Source organism: Cricetulus griseus, chromosome 7 (assembly GCF_003668045.3).
Source record: "Cricetulus griseus strain 17A/GY chromosome 7, alternate assembly CriGri-PICRH-1.0, whole genome shotgun sequence".
Classification (NCBI taxonomy): domain Eukaryota; kingdom Metazoa; phylum Chordata; class Mammalia; order Rodentia; family Cricetidae; genus Cricetulus; species Cricetulus griseus.
The window spans coordinates 119,222,886-119,245,112 of NC_048600.1; the positions used below are offsets into that span (position 1 = coordinate 119,222,886).

The 22,227-nt window shown below is 47.0% G+C and overlaps 1 protein-coding gene across 2 annotated transcripts; it reads left to right on the top strand.

Annotated features, from left to right (window-relative positions):
* Nucleotides 1-8,196: 8,196 nt before the first annotated feature.
* LOC100751267 (intercellular adhesion molecule 5) lies at nt 8,197-18,457 on the top strand. Of its 2 annotated transcripts, none has more exons than XM_027427817.2 (8): nt 8,197-8,330; nt 11,396-11,471; nt 13,325-13,591; nt 14,311-14,631; nt 14,828-15,106; nt 15,857-16,126; nt 16,705-16,947; nt 17,155-18,457. In XM_027427817.2, exons 2-8 carry the CDS (start codon nt 11,417-11,419, stop codon nt 17,364-17,366), a joined length of 1,647 nt encoding a protein of 548 aa, XP_027283618.1. In that variant the 5' UTR covers nt 8,197-8,330; nt 11,396-11,416; the 3' UTR covers nt 17,367-18,457. The 2 variants fall into 2 exon arrangements, with proteins under 2 accessions (XP_027283618.1, XP_027283619.1); XM_027427818.2 differs by lacking the exon at nt 8,197-8,330 and adding an exon at nt 8,416-8,884.
* The last annotated feature ends 3,770 nt before the right edge of the window (nt 18,458-22,227 follow it).

Below are 22,227 nucleotides of genomic sequence, written 5' to 3' on the forward strand. Positions count from 1 at the left end.
AGACTGGCTGTGACGCGCCGCAGTCTCCCTGCCCCTGCCTACCAAATGCCGAATCACAGGCGCGCACCGCCACCGTCGGCCCACAGAAAGTGAGTTTAGGTGAAGGAGTTTTGCATGCCGAGAAAACTCCAGGCAGTGAAGCAAGTTTTCTCCAGTTCATAGAGGACTTAGTTTTGAAGAGTTCCTGGCCTTTCCAGAAACCACTGGTTTCGGCTACGGAATGGACCGCCTACCCTCAGCTAATGTGGGATCTCCTCCCCACAGTACAGAATCGGTGCTGCTTAACTTTAATGAGCACTGAAAAATCCTCAGATTTGGGTTGGGGGATGTAGCTCAGGTTTAGAGTGCACTTGCCAAGCATGCATTAAGCCCTGGACTTGAACCCCGGACTAGATAAACAGTGCACGGTGGTGCATGCCGGTAATCCCATTACACATGAAGGAGTGGCAGGAGGGCCAGAAGTTCAGGGTCGTTCTCAACTGCATCACCAGTTGGGACTAGAGTTACAGGAGACCCTGTATCAAAAGAAAAGTCAAAATGTGAACCTTCTTGTTAAAATGTGGTTTGTGATTCAGTGAAGTGGGGTCAGGGCCTAAGATTCTTTATTTCTAGCAAGGTCCTTTTTAAAGAATTGCTGTTATTGTATGTGTGAGAGTGTTAGCAGGGTGTATGTGTACCGCCTGCTAGCCTGGTGCCTGTAGAGGATGTCAGAGCCCCTGCAGCCGGAGTTGCAGATGGTTGTGAGCCAGCCACCTTGTGGATGCTGGGAACCAAACGCCAGGAGCAGGAGCAGCCAGCGAGCACTCTTATTGGCCACCGCCTTGTTTTCATTCCCAACGCATTGCTTCCTTTATACTCTTCAGATCTTTTTTTTTTTCTTTTTTGAGATTAGAGTATCACTGTATAGCCTTCGATAGCCTGGGACTCCCTATGTAGACCAGGCTGGACTTTTTTTTTTTTTAAGATTTATTTATTATGTACACAGTGTTCTACACGACAGAAGAGGTAACCAGATCTCATCACTGATGGTTGTGAGCCACCATGTTGTTGCTGGGAATTGAACTCAGGCCCTCTGGAAAAGCAGGCAGTGCTTTTAACCTCTGAGCCATCTCTCCAGCCCCAGGCTGGACTCTTTAACTCGAAGAAATCATCTTCCAAGTGCTGGGATTAAAGGCCCGGATTCTAGTACACCCATCTCTCTTCCTATCTTTTTCTCTAGTGATAAACTCTGCTGCAGATCCTGCCTCTTGGCCATCTGAGACACTGCCTCCTTTCTCCCCAGAAGCTGTCAGTCTGGGAACAGGCCACTAAAATCATTAGTCACTGAATCATGGTTTCTCCCACGCCTGCAAGGTAGAAAGCTAGTGTCCATTTCTGCCCTTTTGTAACTGCAATAACTCTCCACGAAGAGCAAGGCGTGGTGGAGAATCAAGCTCCTCTGGGAAATTATTCCAAAGGATCCCTGCCAGCTTGCCCTTCATTCCAGAACAGTCTTTAAATGTAAAACACCAAGAGTACTGATACAGCACCCTCGGTAGAAAACTACCTCTGTGGGAAAGGCAGGTTAGGGTTATAAGTCCCAGGCCAGCTTGAGCTCTACAGCTAAACATTACTTTAAAAATGAGCCAGGAGTTGGTGGCGCCTGCCTTTGATCCCAGCACTCAGGAGGCAGAGGCAGGCAGATCTCAGGGTTTGAGGCCAGCCTGGTCTACCAAGCAAATTCCAGGACAACCAGGACTGTTACACAGAGAAATCCTGTCTCAAAAAACAAAAAAGACGTGCAATATCAGCCAGGAATGGGGGTACATGTCTTTAATCCCAAGGTAGGCAGAAGCAGGCAGATCTCTGAGTTGGAGGCCAGCCTGGACTACAGAGTGAGTTCCAGGACTACACAGAGAAACCCTGTCCCAAAAAACCAAAAATAAAAATAAGAAATAAAATAAATCCAAAGGAACCAGTTCCAGCATGGGCCCTGTGGGTCCTTACTTAGCTGTTTGGTGGGCCTAATGGTGCCCTCTTGGAGTCCACAAAAAAAAAGACACCTTGGGACTTCCCATAGAGCAGACCAGCAAAGGATCATTCCTCAGTATAGAGGTCAGGATTTCAGAAAAAGCAATATGGACAGTCAGATTATGGTAGAAAGTATTTCCTAAGATGGTGGCTCCATCCTAACCTGTTTCAGCCAGAGCATCCAGGCAGCGGCAGTCTGCATCTCCCACATGGATGCCTTGGTGGAGGCAGGCCCAGGGCACTGGTATGCAGAGGGGCAGACAGACTAGCTTTCACCACATGGGGTAACTCAGAACTAACTGTAACTCCAGTAACTCCAAATCTGAAGACCTCTTCTGGCTTTGTCAGGCACTGCACTTATGTGCAGAAATACACACATGTATACGGAATTTCAAATAAATTTTAAAAAGTAGCTGATGAGTGGTGGCATATGCCTTTAATCCCAGCACTCAGGAAGCAGAGGCGGGTGGATTGCTGTGAGTTCAAGGCCAGCCTGGTCTACAGAAAGAGTTCCAGGACAGTCAGAGACAGAGAAACCCTGTCTGAAAAACACACACACACACACACACACACAGATAGATATCCACAAGACACCATAGAAAAACAGAAACCTTTGATGGATGAAAGGGATTAATAAAGACTTGTGAGTGGAGGGTATGAGCAGTACAGGATGAGAATCGTGGAGTGTAAAACAACACTTCTGTGATCACAATCTTAACAGGCAAACCTTCCAAAGTGTAGAGATTGCCATAGAGGGAACAGACACTGGTGCAAAGGCATGGACTTCAGCCCTAGGAGTTCAGCCTCCTAGTCTGGCATACCTACCACAAGAAACTTAACTGATTTCATTGTTTCCGGGGCTGCAGTGACAAAGAGTTGGCAAAGAGAAGCTTATGACGTTTGGAAAGGCTCTTTTGGGAGGAAAAAATGACTTGCAATGTTTACAACTTTGCTTTGGTTTTTCCATCAGAGTGACTGCCAGATGTTTTCTTCTGGTTTCTAAGCCACAGTGTCATTTCTGTTCAGCTTCTTTTCTGTGGGCTGGAGGGGTAACTCAGCCGGCAGAGTGCTTGCCTACCATGTGCATGAGGCCCTGGGTTCCATCCCCAGCACCACATAAAACTGGGTGTGACTGTGCGTGCTTGTAACCTCAGCACTTGGGAGTCGAAGGCAGGAGTGGAAGTGAGAATTAATTATTGGCTATATGGTGTGCATAAGATCCTGTCTCCAAAAGTGAATGTCCTGCCAGGTCAGCAAAGGTTCACTTGCTATTGTGTGGAGCCAAGGCTTTCTGTTATCATCCTAGTGTTTTCTTTATATCAAGTAACAGCATCATTGTTTGGCATTAGAGAATCAGATAATACACATGAAACACTGTTAACTAGCCATTAAAAAGGATGCTGTAGGGCTGGAGAAATAGTTCAGAAGTTAAGGCTGCTTTCCATTTGTAATAGTTACTTTTCTATTGCTGCGACAAAATGTGATGACCAATGCAATTTATAAAAGAAAACATTTAATTTGCCTGATGGTTTCAGAAGGTTAAGTCCATGATGATAGGGAAAAATCATGGTGTCAGGAACATCTTAGAGCTCACATTTGATCCAAAAGTAGAAGGTAGAGAGGCACACTGGGAATGCTTGGATACTTTTAAACCTCGCAGCCTACTCCAGAGTCATACCTCCTTCAATAATGTCACAGCCCCTGTTTCTTCCCAAACAGTTATTTTAATTGAGAACCAAGGATTCATACATAAAAAATATTGACTGGAGAGAAGGCATAGTGGTGAAAAGCACTGGCTGCTCTTCTAGAGGACCCAGGGCAGATTCCCAGCACCCACATGGTGGTTCACAATCATTTATAACACCAGTCCCAAGCTCTGACACTCATACATGCTGTACTTATATATATGCCGATGAAACATTCATACACATAAAATAAAATTTAAAAACACAGAACTGTATAATGCACAGACAACTTCAGTGTAAGCTATAAACCGTAATAATTCATGAATACTGCTGCATTCATTGTAACAGCTAGACAACATAATGGAAGATGCTAATAACTGGAAAACTGGGAGAGATGGGGAACTCTCTGCTCTTCATTTCTGCACATCTAAAGCTGTTAAAAAAAAATAAAGCCTAAAAACAGAGGGGGAAGGAAGTAATGAGCTTCATGGCTACAGCCAGTTCATAGCACTCTTACAGTCTCTGATGTTCTCCCATACAAGGCAGAAACTGGCCATCACTGAGGTTCATCCCTGGTCACTTCTTGGATCCTCCAAAGGTAGAGGGATCTGTACCCAGAGCTACTGGGGGTAATGAACAAACAGACTGTCTCTACAGGGGAACAACAATGGAGGGGCCTCTACAGCATCTCTGACTTACTCTTGATCCCATTCTGGTCCTAAATGGCCTTGCTCTCTGGATTTCTGTCTTTAGCTTTCTTTTCTTTACTTTATCTAGTCACACTCATCCTCCATCTCTTCAGCGACCATAAATCTCTTCCTCCAACCCCCAGCTCTCCCCAGAGCTTCAGATCCATGTCTAGCTCCCAAAAGATGTTCAAAAAGTCACTTAAACCCACTTGCTCAAAATCAGTGTTTCAGTGTCATTATATTTGGTCACCCCTCAACTGTGTCTGTCTTGGTGAAGAGCACAAGGACATGGCAAGATGCCAGGCATGTCTTGCTGAGACGATCAACCTCGTTCTTCAGGCCAGCAATGGCTAAGGAAGTAGCTGGGCAGACACAAAGACGCAATCAACAAGTCTGGGGCTCTTTCACTCTCTTTTTCTTTTCTTTTTTTTAAAGATTTTATTTATTTATTATGCATACAACATTCTGCTTCCATGTATATCTGCACACCAGAAGAGGGCACCAGATCATTGTGAGCCACCATGTGGTTGCTGGGAATTGAACTCAGGACCTCTGGAAGAGCAGTCAGTGCTCCTAACTTCTGAGCCATCTCTCCAGCCCCTCTTTCACCCTCTTGTCACTTGCACTCATCTCCACTCCTCTCTCTCCTTCCCTCATTCAAAGTTACCGAGTTCTGTGTTTCACCAAATCTTTCTTGGATTCTCAGCATGTCTTCCTTCCCATTCTACTGGTTTCCCTCCATTGGCCGTTCTACCCAATGGCATCCCCCTGGCATCTCCCCTGGCATCCCCCGCCCCCACAAGACATCAGATCAGAGCACTTCCTCCCACTAATCCAAGTGCCCTCACTTAATCTTCAGCAGAGGACTTCAAAATAGCCGGGCAGTGGTGGCGCACGCCTTTAATCCCAGCACTTGGAGGCAGAGGCAGGCGGATCTCTGTGAGTTCAAGGCCAACCTGGTCTGCAGAGTTACTTGCAGGACAGCCAAGGCTACACAAAGAAACCCTGTCTCAAAAAAAAAAAAAAAAATGTGTTTCTCTGGGTTTCTCAGAAATGTCTCGGGAACTTAGAGCTGAGTTTGAAATAACATGGGGTGCTTCCCACCTTCCCTCCAAGACTGTAAAGGCCCACAGCTCCAAATTGTCTAAAAGCCACTACCTTATGGAAGAGCCTGACTAAATGACCGGGTATGGCATGGTTGACTTTACTATCTGGCCCCAGGTAGCTAGCTCTGTTTTCTACCAACAGCCCAAGGATTCTCCTCTCAGGCCACGCTCAGCTCACCTTCCCTGAAGACACCTCACCTTGTGCTTTCATAGCCGTGGTTTCCTTTTGTCTGTAATTCAGTAGAAATTGTAGCTCCTCAAAGACCGGAGCCTTACACCTGCTGTGTCTCCCTGAACCATATGTGGTACAAAACTAAGTACCCAATTAATATTCACTAAATACATTCCTCTAACTCTCTGCCATGCAAGCATCAGTTTATCTTTCAGGTTAACTCAAATGTCACTGCCTCTGGAACTTTCCATGACTTCTTATCCCCAACCCCCAGCTGCCATCATGGCTGTTGCTGTCTTCCATGCTTTTCAGAGCACTCGGGCCATTTTGTAAGTGGAGGGAGGGATGAAGGAATGAGGTAGAGGAGGGGAGCCAGGCGTGGTGATGTGTGCCTGTCATGCCAACATTTGGAAGGTAGAGGCACGAGGAGGATCACTTCAAGGTCAGTTTCTGAAACATTGGGAACATTGGGAGTTTGAGGCTAGTCTGGGCAATAGGAGATGCAGTTTGAAACAGTAACAACACACACACTCTGGGGCCAATGGGCTAGAAAGGACTTTTTGAATCTTGGCAAAGCCACACTGAATTACACTCTGGCACACATATCCCAGAAGAGGGAGACCGGGCAGCAGCTGAGTAGCTTGGAATTTTGAGCAAGGACCAGAGTTCAGGAGGCAGATCACTCAAAGCAAGACTAGAGCTGCCCACCTTCTGTTCTCAAGCAGAACCAACTGATGAACAGTCATGGGGGAAAGATATTCTTTGGGATTGTTTAAAGATCCTGTCTTGGGGCTGGAAGGATGGCCCAATGGTTAAGAACACTCGTTGGCCGGATGGTGGCCGCCCATGAATACCAGCATTCAGAGGAGGCAGAGACAGGCAAACTCTGAATTCCAGATCAGTGTGGTCCAGAATGACTAGGGGTACACTGAAAAACCCTGCCTTGAAAAAAATAAAATTAAAAGAGCACTTTTGTTCTTCCATAGGCCCTCCAGTTCCCATGAGGTGGTTCACAAATATGCCTATACTCCAGCTCCAGGAGGAGATCTGGTGCTCCAAAGGCATCTGTATATACGTGATTTACACACACCCATACACCTAAATAAAAATAAATTTATTTTAAAAGATCTTCTCTTTACAACCATCATTTCTTTTTATTTAGAAATGATTAACTTTCAATCACTCAGGATATCAAATAACACAGGAGGGCCTGGAACTCCTCTGTAGCCAAGGGATGACCTTGCACACATATGTCTGGATTTCGGTTTGTACCACCAAGCCTGGCTCGCAGTGATTGTCTTGAGTCAAATCTGTACTCTCTTCAAAACAGGACGGCTTCCCTACTATTCTTGCTGAGCCCCCATCCTATCTTTTAAGGTACTTGGGTTTTTTGTCTGTTTTGGTTTGGTTTGGTTTTGGTTGCCTTTTTAAATCATTTTTTTTATTTTAAAAACCAATCTTTTCTCATTTTTAAATATTTATTTATTTATTTATTTATTTATTTATTGTTTTTTGATACAGGGTTTCTCTATGGCTTTGGAGGTTGTCCTGGAACTAGCTCTTGTAGACCAGGCTGGTCTTGAACTCACAGAGATCCACCTGTCTCTGCCTCCTGAGTGCTGGGATTAAAGATTAAAGGCGTGGGCCACCAATGCCCCGCTCATTTTTTAATTTTTTTATTAATTTATTTTTTACATTCCAATCTTTTCTCATTTTACATACTAATCCCAGTTCCCACTCCCTTCCCTCCTCCTGCTACCCTCTCCTTCCCCCACCCCACCCCTATCAGAGAGGGTAAGGCTTCCTATGGGGAATCAATGAACTCTGGCACCTTGCTTTGAGGCAGGACCAAGGTCCTTACTCCTATATCTAGGCTGAGCAAGGTATCCCTCCAAAAAGAATCTAGAAACAACCTAGATGCCCCTCAACCAAAGAATGGATAAAGAAAATGTGGTACATTTGCACAATGGAGTGCTACTCAGCAATGACATCTTGAAATTTGCAGGCAAATGGATAGAACTAGAAAAAAACCATCCTGTGTGAGGTAACCCAGACCCAGAAAGACAAAACACGAATCTTCGGCCAGTAACTGATGGAAGCAGATGCGGAGATCCACAGCTAAGCACTGGGCTGAGCTCCCAAGGGTCCAGTTGAAGACACGGAGGAGCCATAACATGAGCAAAGGTGTCCAGTTTGGGGATGCCCACAGAAACAGCTGACCTGAGCTAGTGGGAGCTCACTGACCCAGGAGTGACAGCCGGGGAACCTGCGTAGGACCAAACTAGGCCCTCCGAATGTGGGTGACAGTAGTGTGGCTTGGTCTGTGGAGCCACTGGCAGCGGGACCAGGGTGTATCTATCCCTATCATAGGCTTGGACTGGGCTTGGGCGGCCCATGCTCTTTTAAGGTATTTGTTCCCGCGTCTCCTCTCAGCCAACCCGGTTGAGAGCCTGAGTGAGCGTCACGAGTTTCCGGGCAGATCTGGGGACTCCTCGGCGCAGCACAGGCGCAGAGCGCCCCCGCCAGGTGCGGGGGGGACCTAACGGTCGGTCGGTCGGAGCGCGCGGCTGTTTCGAGCGCGGCGGCGACACCGCCCTTCAGTCTGTGGTTCCCGAGCTTCGAGGAGCCGCCAGTGAGGCAAGAGAGACAAGCGGACAGCCCCAGCTCAGTGAGGATTTGAGTTCTATTTGGTTTGCTTGGGTTCTTCTTGTCGGTTTCTACCTGTGAAATCCAGTAAAGGGTCGGCTTGTGGGGGAGTTCGCCAACATACCTGGGAGTTTTTGTTTCCCACGTATTTTTAAATGTTTTAAACAGTGTCTGTTTTTAAATGCCTTCAGGCCCGACTGTGTGCACACCCCTTTCCCAGCTAGAAGGGAACCAACCTCTTTACCAGCCTTTTGTCCCCCACCCAAGCTCTTGCGCCCACAAGGATTAGCTTATATTTTCTTGGGTTCAGCCTTTGGTAAATTGCTAATTGACTCCAGTCTCTTGGGATGCATCAGTAGATAAAACAAAGGGCCGTTGCCTTCATGGTGCTTACAGTCCCAGGGAGAGAGACACAGGCGAGGAAACCTGGAAAAAGTGTTCCTGTCATCCCACCATCCCATCCCAACCCCAACCAGTGTCAAGAGAGATGTTTATGTAGTGGTCAAAGATGGAAGAGCTGGAAACCACACGAAATCAACTTCTCAATTCTAAGGAGTGAGGGGTTAAAGATGAAGGGTATGTCGTGACTGTAAGGGAGGGAAAGAGGTTGGGGGCGGCTGCTGGCGGCGGCGGCGGCGCGGCGGCCAACTTTTCTGAGGGGAGGACTCTGGGTTAGGCCGTGCCGCTCTTTTTCGTTAGTTTCATGGTCTGATGATTCATTCTAGTCATTGATGCTGTAGGTGACTTTAAAAGAAGATAGGTCTCTGGGCAGTGGTGGCACACGCCTTTTATCCCAGCACTCAGAGGCAGGCGGATCTCTGTGAGTTCGAGACTAGCCTGGTCTGCAAGAGCTACTTCCAGGACAGCCTCCAAAGCCACAGAGAAACCTTGTCCCCGAGGGAAAAAAAAAAAAAAAAGGTCAAATTAACCCTGCATTACAATTTTGGACCAAAGTATTTTCAAGTGGTCCCACATGTCTGCATGCAACACTGAGGAGAAGTCTGAAGACAGCCTTTTTATGCTTTCCAGTCACCCTGTCTGAGGCAGGAGAAAAGAGTGTTTGCAGTAGAAGCAGTCTTCGGGATGTGAAAAACCTAACCTAGGCCACCAATTCCGCCTCACTTGTCAAGGCTGGAGTCTCTAGGAGAGCTACTGGGAGACTAGCTCTGTCCTGCTAAGACGTGTGATCTTCAAAATTTGTGATTTTTAAGTTAACTAAGAACAAATAAAATTAGGGGTTTATTTAGGTTTTCTTCCTGGTAAGCTGCAGGGCCTGCCCAACATAAATACTTTAGCAGCAGTGCATGCAATAGGAAAGGAAAATAGCAGCCTGGACTGAAACTGTGGGTGCTGAGGGCTGAGCAAGAGACCCTTGAGGGGCCCACAGTCTGAAGCATACGATCTATGTTAGGTCAGCTCCTCCATCCAGTCTCCTAGAGTGTGTGCACCCCTGTAATCCCATCATTAGGGAGGTGGAGGCAGGAGGATCAGGAATTCATCCACAGCTACTTAGCAAGTTCAAGGTCAGCCCTGGCTACATAAGACTTTGTCTCAAAAAAAAAAAAAAAAAAAAAAAAAAAAAAAAAAAAAAGCAGGGGGGAAGAGACTGCTCAAGTCCTTTAAGTTGGCATGTAATTTACAGAATAAACAAAATCAGATCATATGTGTGCTGATAGCAACAGTGAAGGATTAGAGCTGTGGGTGTGGCAGGCAAGTCAGAGGAGGGCATGAAGTAGCATGGAACAAAGTGTGCCTGAGAACCTGGTCTGGTGGCACAAATTCAGCATTTGAGTGCTGTGTTCAAGACCAGCCTGGGATAAATAGCTCCAGGTTGGCCTGGGCTGTAGAGCAAGATCCTGTCTCAAAAAAATTAAAATTAAAATTAAAAAAAAAAGAAGGAAAGGAAGAAAGACAGACATAGGTGTAGGGATGGACGGGTGTGTGTGAATGACCAAAAATAACCCTCACTTTCTCCTTGTTTTCTTGTGCTGACTTGAGACACAGATATAAACTAGTAGCAACTACAAAGAAAACCAACCAGTTTGACTGACAGCGCCTCTCACTGAACCTGGAGCTAGACTGCTGACCAGGAGGCCCATCCATCCTGTCTTGGTTTTTTTTCAGAGCTGGGGCTACAGGCTTGCATAGTCACGTCCAGATTTTCATTTGGCTGCTGGGGTTGTGAACTCAGGTCCTCCATTTCCTCAACCAATAATATTATGTAAAGTTAACAAAATATTTAGAACATCTGCCTCCCCCATGCAAGAGTTTGAACCCAGAGCCTTGTGAATGGTAGACAAGCACTCAGCCACTGAGGCACACCCTTAGACCCACCACACCATTTTATTACAGCATTTAGCAAAGATATATTTTTACATTTGTCTTTTCTACTAAACTTGAGTAAAGCTGTTATCATTTTGTTGTTGGTTTTTGAGACAGGGTCTCGCTATGTAGCCCTGGCTATCCTGGAACTTACTTTGCCTGGAACTCACAAAGGTCTACCTGCCTCTGCCTCCCAAGTGCTATGATTAAAGGTGTGCACCGCTACTGCCTGGCTAAATGTGTTTTTGTTTTGTTTTGTTTGTTTGGTTTGGGTTTTTGAGACAGGTTCATTGCTGTCCTGGAACTTGTTCTGTAGACCAGACTGGCCTCTCCAGTCTTTTTCTTTTTTGAGATGAAGTAGCTCAGGCTGACCTCTGATTCTTCAAGGAGGATAACCTTGAACTCCTGATACTCCTGCTTCCACCTCAGGTTCTTGACTGTAGCAGACACTACAGCAAATGGCTTCCTTTTATACATTTTTATTTATAAAATTATTCTCTGGACTAGAGAGTTGGCTCAGAGGTTAAGAGCAGTGGTTGCTCTTGCAGAGGTCCCGGGTTTGACTCCCAGAACCTACATGGTGGCTCCCAACCCTCTATAACTCCAGTCTCAGGGGATCCTACACTTCCTCTGACCTCCACCAGCACCAGGAGTACTTGTGGTGCACAGGCACACATGCAGGAAAAACCTTCACACCCAGAAAGTTTTTATGAAAATGGAATGAAAAAGTCTCTCTCCAGCACTTCTTTCTTTTCTTTCCCCCAGCTTTTGGTCTTTCTCCCAAGAATGAAAATGCTTCTGCTTGGTATCTGGACCCTGCTAGCCTTGATCCCTTGTCCAGGTGAGGCTACCTAGAAAAAGGTCTCTAGCCACTGTGTGGCAGGACGCACATGGGTGAGCAAGCAGAGTGCGATGGGTGAGGGTTAATGCTGGTCGTCAACTTGATGCATCTGGGATCACCCTAGAGATGGGCCTCTTCGCTTGCCCGTGGGGGATTATCTTGGTTAGGTTAATTGGAGTGGGGAGATCCTCCCGCTGTGGGTGGCCCCACTCCATACACTGGGATCCTGCACTGACTAAGAGGAGAAAGTGAGCTGAGCACATGCATTCATGCCCCTGACTGGAGGTGATGAGCTGCCATGACTTTATTGCCATCATGAGAGTACATTAACCAGTTTATTACAGGTCGGAGAGGGAGAGCATGAGACAGAGAAGGTAAGAGAGAGTCAGGAAGGTAAGAAAGAGAGAGTGAGTGTAAGAATAAGAGAGTCATTTTATTTTTTAAGTTGAAAATTTATTTAGAGACAAGTTCATACCCCAGGCTAACCTCAAACTCCCCATGTGGCCAAGGATGACTTTGAACTTCTAATCCTCTTGCTTCTAATTCCTGAGTGTTGGGCTTACAGGCATAAGCCATTATGACAGTTTTATACAGTTTTTAAAAATACTTATGTGTATGTGTATGGGTGTTCTGCCTGCCTGTACGTCTGTGCATCATGCTCATTTAGTGGCCACAGAGGAGGGCCTCAAGGCTCTAGGACTGGGATTGCAGATGGCTGTGAGCCACCATGTGGGTGCTGGGAATTGAACTCAGGTCCTTTGGAAGCCAATGCTCTTAACCACTGAGCTATCTCTCCAACCCAGTTTTATACAGTTTTATACTGGGGATAGAACACAAGGCTTAGTGCATGTTAGCCAAGCAGATAAGCTACATCCTTAGCTACTCCTTTATCTCTCAAAAATATTTCCCTAAATGACAGATTTTCAGAAAACAAAACAAAAAAATATTCTCCTTCGGGCTGGAGAGATGGCTCAGCAGTTAAGAGGAAAGTTGCTCTTGCAAAGGCCCTAGTCTTGAGGCCTGCAAAGGCCTCAGAACCCTCGCGTCTATTCACAACCATTTTGTGCTGTTCCAGGGGATCCAGCATCCTCCTCTGACCTCCACAGGCACCACACAAGCACTTGGTGCATAGACATACCTGCAGGACCCTCTCCACTAGGCCCGACCTTCTAAAGGCACCTTCCATAGTGCCACAGGCTGGCAGCAAGTTTCTAGCACATGGACTTCTGGGGACATTGAAGATCCAATCCATAGCCAGGCAGTGGTGGCACATGCCTTTAATCCCAGCACTCAGGAGGCAGAGGCAGGTGGATCTCTGTGAGTTCGAGGCCAGTCTGGTCTATGGAGCAATTTCCAGGACAGGCTCCAAAGCTACTGGGAAACTCTGTCTCAAAAAACCAAAAAAAAAAAAAAAAAAGAAAAAGAAGAAAGAAAAGAAGAGTCCCTTGAGGCCTTTTTTCCAGGTCCCACCTTCACTAGTGGGTAGTAGTCACTCTGTCAGAGCCAGAGTTCTGCGATTCTTGTGAAGGCAGCCCTTAAGTACTTGAGAGAAATGCTGCTTTGCAGCAGAAGAACAAAGACCTCACTAGGGTGTTGAGTGTCTGAGCCCAGAGAGCATCCCAGGGCATGACTTTTAGCACCTCCTTAGAGTTTGTGATAAAATCTAGACACCAGGACAGAGGAGCCAGAGAATGAGGTTGGGATCAAAGCTCTCACTTGTTGATTACAGGGTTTATTCTTCAGGTCCCAGAGCAGGTTCCCTCTTCTCCAGCCTAGATCTAATAGAGCATCCATCAAAGTTCGTGCTGGATCTCCTGGTCCTCACCAGTTTTGGCTTGTGTGCTTCATTTCAGGGACCACAGAAGAGCTATTTGAAGTGTCTGTTTGGCCAAATCCAGCCCTGGTGAAGTTTGGACAGTCGCTAACTATCAACTGCAGCACCACTTGCCCAGATCCTGGGCCCAGTGGAATTGAGACCTTCTTCAAGAAAACCCAGCTGGGCAAAGGGCCTCAGTGGAAGGAGTTTCTCCTGGAAGATGTCACAGAGAACTCTGTCCTGCAGTGCTTCTTTTCTTGTGGAGGGGTCCAGAAGGACACAATGCTCTACATCACCATGTTCCGTGAGTAGGGTGGAGGGCCCAGAAGAGAGGAGTGGGAAACAGAAATGCATTTTAGGGAAGAATTAGACAGGGATTTTACTTAGAGGAGAGAATCACACACCCCCACCCTGACCCCCCAGTAGATTCAGTCATACCGTCAGGATTCTCTCCCTTTGAAGAGGCTGTCTTCTGAGTTTCCACCATCAGCAAGGTGGCATTCTTGAGAATACACAGAATATACGTGGAGCAGATGCTAAGAATACCAGTTTCTGAATGACTAGGTGTAAAATCAATGCCAGTTTATTTGTTGCCAGCTCTCAGGATAGGCAGGGATTGCAGGAAGGACAACAGTCTTTTAAGCTGGGTAGTTAGAGAAGCCTGTGGTGCAGGTCATTCCCAACGGTTGGGACTGTTAAACCTGGTCCTACAGGGAGCCATCTTGCATTGCAAAGATAAGAATGAGTGAAAGAACACACACACACACACACACACCACTAAGCTTCTCATGCCTCTAAAACATCACTGATAAGAGATAAAATATTCCAGAATGGCAGGAAAATTCAAAACAAGGGACTTCCTCTTAGCCGTCACAATTCTTGGCCACAGTCACCTTCAATGGACAGAGAGCTGGAAGGCTGACTTACCGAGTGAAGCCTTAAAGGTAGCAGTCACCTTCTGCAATGTCATTTCTTTCTGGATGTGAGCGGCTCCTCACCAAGGCTTGTCTTTCTGTCTTAAAGAGCCACCAGAGCAGGTGATCCTGGACTTACAGCCCGAGTGGGTGGCCATGGATGAAGTTTTCACAGTGAAGTGTCACGTGCCCGGTGTGGCACCCCTGCAGAGCCTCACCCTTACCCTTCTCCAGGGTGACCAAGAACTACACAGAAAGGACTTCATGAGTTTATCTGTGGCATCCCAAAGAGCTGAGGTCACTATCAGTGTCAGAGCCCAACGGGAGAATGACAGGTGCAACTTCTCCTGCCGTGCAGTACTGGACCTGAGCCCGCAAGGTGGGGGGTTGTTTCATGGCAGCTCAGCCACCAAGGAACTCCGGATCTTTGGTGAGTCAGAATCCAGGCATGAAGAGAATCCAGGGCCTGTTTTGCCCTTTGGGGACCCTGTCCCCATAGGTTTGGGAAGTGAGGGTGACTGAACCCCACCTCTAATTCACCATCAGCCCCATTCCCTCCCATGGTATCCTATTGACACATGACTTAAAGCTTTCTTCTTTCTTTCCTTTTCCCAACTACTTGGCAGAATTCTCTCAGAGTCCGAAGATTGGGGTGTCTTCACTCCTGGAGGTTGGGGTGGCAGACACCATGAACTGTGAGGTGTCTAGGGTGTTTCCTGCCCAGGAAGCTGTCTTCCGAATGTTCCTGGAAGACCAGGAGCTGAGCCCCTTCTCCTCCTGGAAGGGAGATGCAGCATGGGCCAGCGCCACCATTCGGGCCATGGAGACTGGTGACCAGGAGCTGACCTGCCTTGTGTCTCTGGGTCCCATGGAGCAGAAAGTCAGGAGACCAGTACATGTCTACAGTACGTGACCGCCTCTCTTCCCCATGTTTGGGTCTTTGCTAAGGAGAGTTTGCATAGTAATATGCTGTGGATTTGGCTATAGATATTTATCCTGCTAACCTTTGCTGGGTGTCTTCTTAAGTGAATGTTAGCTTTCCCTTTTCTCTGACAGAGGTAGGTTAGGGACCTGCATTGTGACGGTGGCTTTATGTGGTTTCTGTCCTCAGTTTCCTAACCTATCCTGCTTATTGGGCAATTGCAGATGCTTGAATTTGATTCTAGAATAAGCATTTGGGCTGAGTAAGAAACCTGTATGATGAGAAGACATCTTACTGTCCTTGCAGGAGAGACAGCCAAATGGGGCATGCTGTATTGTTGGAAGAGAGCTCTCCGTCCTCAGGCCATCTTATTGCTCCCTCTCTTCAGCCTTTACAAAAGCATTAATAATGCTATGCAAAGTCTCTCCTCTGTCATTGTCATTTACCCAAGGGAGACCTCCAGCAACAAGAGGACAGGAGCAGCCACCTATTTTAAAATTTTCAGTTTTTTGTTTTGTTTTGGTTTGGTTTTGGTTTTTCGAGACAGGGTTTCTCTGTGTAGCTTTGGAGCCTATCCTGGCACTCACTCTGGAGACCAGGCTGGCCTCGAACTCACAGAGTTCGCCTGCCTCTGCCTCCCGAGTGCTGGGATCAAAGGCGTGAGCCACCAACACCTGGCTCGAAATTTCCAGTTTTGAAAATGTGTCCACTGTTCTTTTTCCTTTCTTTGTAGGTTTCCCTCCACCAGTTCTGGAGGTAGAAGATGCTTACCCTCTGGCAGGAACAGACGTTAATGTAACCTGCTCAGGGCATGTGTTAACATCACCTAGCCCTACTATTCGGCTTCAGGGAGCCCCAAACCTCTCTGCTCCCGGGGAGCCTGCCTGGTTTCTGTTCACTGCCAGGGAGGAAGATGATGGCCGGAATCTCTCCTGTGAGGCCACTCTGGAGGTTCAGGGCCAGCGACTTCTCAAAACCACCAAGATCCAGCTTCATGTGTTGTGTGAGTAGAGGCCCCGTGGCCCTTGACAAGGGAAGGACTCTCATATTCCCTTCTTGGCTAGTAGCTTTGTTAGTAAAGAGGCCACACGTCTCTAATTCAAAAACCCCAGAGAAGAAAATAAAAGAAACATGCCCAAGCTTTATGGGGAATGTGCCCAGAAAGGCAAATGGTTCTGGTGGTCAGACACCTTTAGCTGAGAGCCAGTGCCTGGGAGACATCGAATTAAAGGAGACAGCTGAGGCTGGTGCTAGGGAGAGAAGCCTCCATAAATTCCAAATCACAATTTGTGTTTTGGAAAATGAGGAAATTCTTATTTCTGAGTTAACTCCTTGCCCATTGAGAAGTCCTGGGCTCCACCAATGGAACCATGTTATTACTTAGCCTGAGTCCATAAATATGTCCTAGGCCGCATCTCAGAATCCTTGCCACAGGGAAGGGAGGAGGGTGGGCTTTGTTCTAAGCAGGAAACTGATTGTATTTTCCTTGGGTTGAGGGAGCAACATTTGAGCTAAGGAGGGGAAGGACTCTGAATGGAAATGAGAAGGGAACAGGACATAGAACTAGGGACTCTTTTGCAGACAAGCCTCGGTTTGAGGAATCCAGCTGCCCTGGCAACCAGATATGGATAGAAGGGATGGATCAGATGCTTGCCTGCATCCCCCAGGGAAACCCCACACCAGCTCTGGTGTGTATCTGGAATGGGATGGTTATCGACCTTGATGTTCCGCAGAAGGCCACCCAGAACCATACTGGAACCTACTGCTGCACAGCCACTAACCAGCTAGGCTCTGTCAGCAAAGATATTGCTGTCATTGTCCAAGGTACCTGCTGCACCAGCTGCCAGGCTCAGGGTAGAAAGCACCCCGTCGCCGTGAGTGCGCCCAGATTTGGGATTCTCACAAGTGTGGAGGAGACAAGATGCTCCTGGGCTGGAGGACATGTGTCTGAAGTGGGCTTGGTGTCATGGGGTGGAATGATTCTCTTGTCCTTAGCCCCCTTCCCCAGTTCTGTCTTCTGTGCCTCCACAGGGCTGCACGAAGGGATCACGTCCTCCACCATTTTCATCATCGTCATTTCCACCCTGGGCATGGCTGTGATCACCATAGCACTGTATCTGAACTACCAGCCCTGCAAAAGAAACAGGAGGAAACGGGCCCCTAGGCAGAGAGAGCAGAACAAAGATGAGGAAAGCCAGTTCACTGACATACAGGCAGAAGAGTGCAACTCGCATTACTGCTGACGAGAAACAGCTCTTTGCTTGAGTGAGACTTCAGCTAGCAGCGTTTACGAGGAGGAAAGAGTAGACCACGGGGGAAGAGGAGTGTAACGGGAGGCTGCATTCTCCTGTCTTCTCCTGCCCCCTCATCTGGAGCTTGCCTTTCTCTCTTGAGTTTATTCCAATTTCTAGAAATTCAGTCTGATTGTTCTGACCAGCGATAGAGCCTCTAGCTCCTTACTGTGTTAACTGCCCACACGAGCACACAAAGGCCTTGCCCTGCCCCTCATTCCCACTACCCACGCCTCAAACAGCAAACAGAAAGATCATCAGAAACATCCTGGAGAGCATGGCTCAGGGTTCCTGGTGACTAACTAGGAACTGCATATGTAGTTCAGGGACAAGACTCCATAGGGGTCAGCAGCAAATAAATGGGCAGGGATCAGAGCTCTGCGCCCTGTCCACATCCCCCCACTGCCGATGACATCATAAGGGTGCTGGCTGGTTAAGCTTCACCCCAGGAACTCCCTGAACTTGACACTGAGTCAGAGAAGTAGCTTAACTAGTTTATAGCAAAACAAAAAACCTAGGGCTGACTATGCAACACAAGATAGCCTCAGACTTGTGATCCTCCAGCCTCAGCCTCCTGAGTGCTGGGATTAGAAGTATATACTGTCACTCCCTAACATTTTGGGGGGGGGCTTTAAAATAGAAGATAGAACCCTTCCTTGAAATTGGTCAATAGGTCCAGGGTGTCACACTCTGAATTCCTATTTGTAAAAGGCTGAGTCTGACATCTGTTCTCCATCTCCACAAAGAATTGCCTGTTCTCATCTTCTGCAAACAGTCCCCTGGGATGGAGGGACACAACTCCACCGCAGAGTGTGTGCTTAAGCACATACAGCTGGGCCTCGGCTCTGTCACACACCCCCAGCCCTCTGTGACAGTGTTCACCACATGCTTTAGCTGCTCAGCTTCCTCCACTGCCCTTTGGAAGGAGTGTGTCTGCCTTGGTGAAGGCTTGAGGCATCTAGCCAGGCCTCTCCTCTAGAGCTGCCATGAACTGTTTTCTGAGATGTTAGCTGTGATAAAAATAAAATGGATTTTGTGATGTCTGCTTATTCTTCCTTTGTGTCATAAATTGAAAGCTTTTATGTCAAGCCAAATGGTTGCATTTCAGAACTTTGAGGAGAGCTTCCACTTGGTAACACTAGTGGCCAGTCTAGGGCAAGCAATGTCTTAGAGACAGCAGCCTGGTTTTCCCGCTCTCACAACTAAAGCATGCTCCAAATGATGCAGCATCAGACACCAAAGGGTGTCTCCCTGCCTTCCTGAGCAACCCTTTGGTTTCACCACACAAAGCCACAGAAGCACAGTGGTAAAGTGTGGTCCCTGCCTTCTACAAACTTATAATCTGTGAGGGATGTGCTCACTTTCTGTCACCATGACAAATATCAGGTATGCCAACCTACAAGAAAGAAGGATTCAAAAATAAATAAATAAATAAATAAATAAATAAATAGAAAGAAAGGAGGATCCCACTCTAGAAGTTTTCTACCTGTGGTCACATGACCATGACCTTTAGGTCTGTATCGAGGCACTGCATCATGGTGGAAGCAGAAAGAGCAAAAAGAGAAACTAGAAAGAGCCAGGCATTCCCTCAGGACCTTTCACCAGGCCTCATTTTGTTTCATTGTCTCCCAATAGCCCACAGTCTGGGGCCCTTAAGACATGGGCCTTTGGAGATCCACATCCAACAGAAGGCACATTATTTCCTATGACCAGAAGAGTTGTATGTTCAGAGAAAGTCTAACTCCCCCAAAGGCCTTCTCAATGCGAGTTTCCACACTTGGTTTGGTAGCTTTCACTCTCTACCACGTGAGTCTCATACAATTTTATCTTCTCGAGGTGACCCAAGGGGAAGAACATTAGGAAGCAGGTCTAAGACAGAACATCCCAATCCAGGGACCTCGGGGACCTCAGCTGTTTTAATGTCTTGGATCAGCTGCACCATCAGCACAGTCACATCTGTAAATGCCACCCAGGGACCCCTAAGGCACATAAACCAAAAAAGAGACGATGTCATTGACTTCCTAGTTCCAGCAAGCAGGTTTAGCCTGCTGTGACTTCTCACTGCCACATGGTGCCACTGTTAGCAGATGGTCCTGTGGGTTAGCTTCCATGGATCTCAAATGATCCTGGGGACTCATGCCTAGCTTTCCATGGTTATAGTTCTCATAGGTGCCCTTGTCTCTCTTTCAAAGTTAAACTTTTTGTTTATGTTTCTTAGACATGGTCTTTCTATGTAATCCTGGCTGGCCTGGAACATGCTATCTAGACCAGGCTGGCCTTGAATACACAAAGATCTACCTGTCTCTGCCACCTGAGTACTGGCATTAAAGGTGTGTGCCATCACACCTGGTGCATAAGCCTATACTTTGAAAATCCAAAGAGACAATTGTTAACAATATTGACATTAAGCAGAGCAGTGGTGGCAACTGCCTTTAATCCCAGCATTACTCCGTAGAGGTGGGTGGCTCTCTGTGAATTAGAGACCAGCCTGGTCTACAGAGTGAATTCCAGGACAGGCCCTAAAGCTACAGAGAAACCCTGTCTTGAAACAGCACTCCCCCCCAAAAAACCAAACCAAACCAAACAAAAATCCCCAACCAATATTGACATGAAGACAAAGGACAGAAGAAAATTCTGCTAGAACTCCAGTCCTTGGTGAAATCTCAGGCTTAGGACCAGGGGATCCCTGGGAAGGCTATATTTGTCCAATATCCCAATTAACTTGGAGCTTGGAGAGATGGCTCTGAGCTTAAGAGCACTGTCTGATCTTCCAGAGGTCCTGAGTTCTATTCCCAGCAACCACATGGTGGCTCACAACCATCTATAATAGGATCTGATGCAGACAGAACACTGTTTACATAGCAAATAAATCTTTAAAAAACAATTTAACTGTTAACTTGACACAGCTTAAAGTCGCCTGAGCAAGAGTCACAACTGAGAGATTTTCCGGTTGGTTTGGCCTGTGGACATGTCTTGGGGTAGGCGGATATTATGCGACTATTAATGTAGGAAGGCCAATCCCACCATGGGTGGTGCCATTCCCTAGGCAGGTGATTCTAGGCTGAAAAAGAAACTAGTTAAACACGAGCCTGAAAGCAAGGCAGCATGCCGCACTCCGCATTCCACCATGGTATCTCTGCTTGAGCTCCTGCTCTGACTTCTCTCAATAATGCACTGAAACCTATATACTGAAAGAACCCCTTTCCTCCCCTGAGTTGTTTTTTTGTCAGAGGTTTATCACAGCAACAGAATGAGAATAGAACACCCTGAAAACTGTCCCCTGACTCTTGGCTAAGGTCATATTAGATCCTGCCTTGTCCTGAGCTCTTAGCCAAATGGGATGGGGCAGGTGGATGTGTCCACATGGTTATCAACGAAATTGTAGCACTTGAATTATTAACCCTGCAGGACAAGCCAAGGAAGGTATGGAAAGATTATAACCAGGCTAAATGGCTCCAAGCTTTAGGAATGAGAATTCATCTGCCAGTACAAATCAAAAAACAAGCAAACAATAAAAAGATTTCCTTTAAAAAAATTGTATGTGTATGCTGGTCTGTGGTGGTGGCACGTGCCTTTAATTCCAGCACTCAGGAGGCAGAGGCAGGCAGATCTCTGTGAGTTCAATGCCAGCCTGGTCTACAGAGTGTGTTCCAGGATGGCTAAGGCTGTTACACAGAGAAATCCTGTCTTGAAAACAAACAAACAAACAAAAATTTATGTGTATGTATGTGTGCGTGTCTACCATATGTGTTCAGGTAAACATAGAGGCCAGAAGAGGGTGTTGGATCCCCTGTAGCTGGCTGGAGTTATAGGTTGTTTTGAGTGTCGTTATGGGTGTTGGGAATGGAACTCAAGTTCCCCTGGAAGAACAGCAAGCTCTCTGAACCTCTGAGCCACGCCTCCAGCCCCTCATCCTGGTTTTTTGCTTTGTTTTGGTTTTCTTTTTCTTTTTCTTTTCTTTTTTTTTTTTTTTCTTCAAGACAAGGTTCCTCTGTGTAGCCCTGGTTGTCCTGGAACTGGATCTCTAGACCAGGCTGGCATCAAATCTACCTCCCAAGTGCTGGGACTAAAGGCATGCACCACCACTGCCTGGCCTCATCCTGGTTTTTGTGATGCACCTGGCCAGGTTGTTCCCAGGGGTCAGAGTAGGAGGATTAGAGAAGACATATCCATATGCTACCGAAGGCTAGGAGAGCAGGGGAAAGACACATACACTACTCTTAGTGGGTACCAGCTCATGAATGAAAGTCCAGGCACTCATCTACCTCTGCTCCCGTGTGTCCTCACTAACTCACCACCCTGCATCTCCAAAATGCATCGCATGTGTTCATTAACTGACACACCCCTGCTTCAATCAGAACAGTTTAATGGAATAAGTGGTTTGGGGTTTCTCAGCTCAGAGAAGCCAAGGTACAATGCTGCCCCTGAATGTTGTTCTGAACCTGAATCCAGCTGCCACCTGAGTTTGACACAAAGATCAAAGTTATCTACCTAAGGGACATTGGTGGCATAGTTAGAAAAAAAAAAAAAAAGCTTGGCAATGACAGAACAGCTGTGGCTGGAGGGTCCGAGGATCACAGCAGACTTGCCTTCCAGGATAGAAAGTCTCTGCTTCAGTCACTCAGTGTTTTCCATCTGTATTTGCTCCCAATGTTTGAGAATTCAATTTCATGTACATGTCTGGATGTCCCTACCTCAGAGGGTTTTAGAGACCTGTTTCCCAATGGCAAATGGTGACACATTTAGCTAGGAGCTCACATTTAGCTAGGCCCTTGGTTCTTTGTGTGACACAGGTCACTACCCTGCCTCATGA

Bases quoted from the DNA above. Each gene is read 5' to 3' on its own strand.
- LOC100751267 (XM_027427817.2), top strand. From the start codon at position 11,417: ATGAAAATGCTTCTGCTTGGTATCTGGACCCTGCTAGCCTTGATCCCT. The intron at 13,592-14,310 runs GTGAGTAGGGTG...TCTGTCTTAAAG, and splicing joins GCTCTACATCACCATGTTCC to AGCCACCAGAGCAGGTGATC. The intron at 16,948-17,154 runs GTACCTGCTGCA...GTGCCTCCACAG, and splicing joins TATTGCTGTCATTGTCCAAG to GGCTGCACGAAGGGATCACG.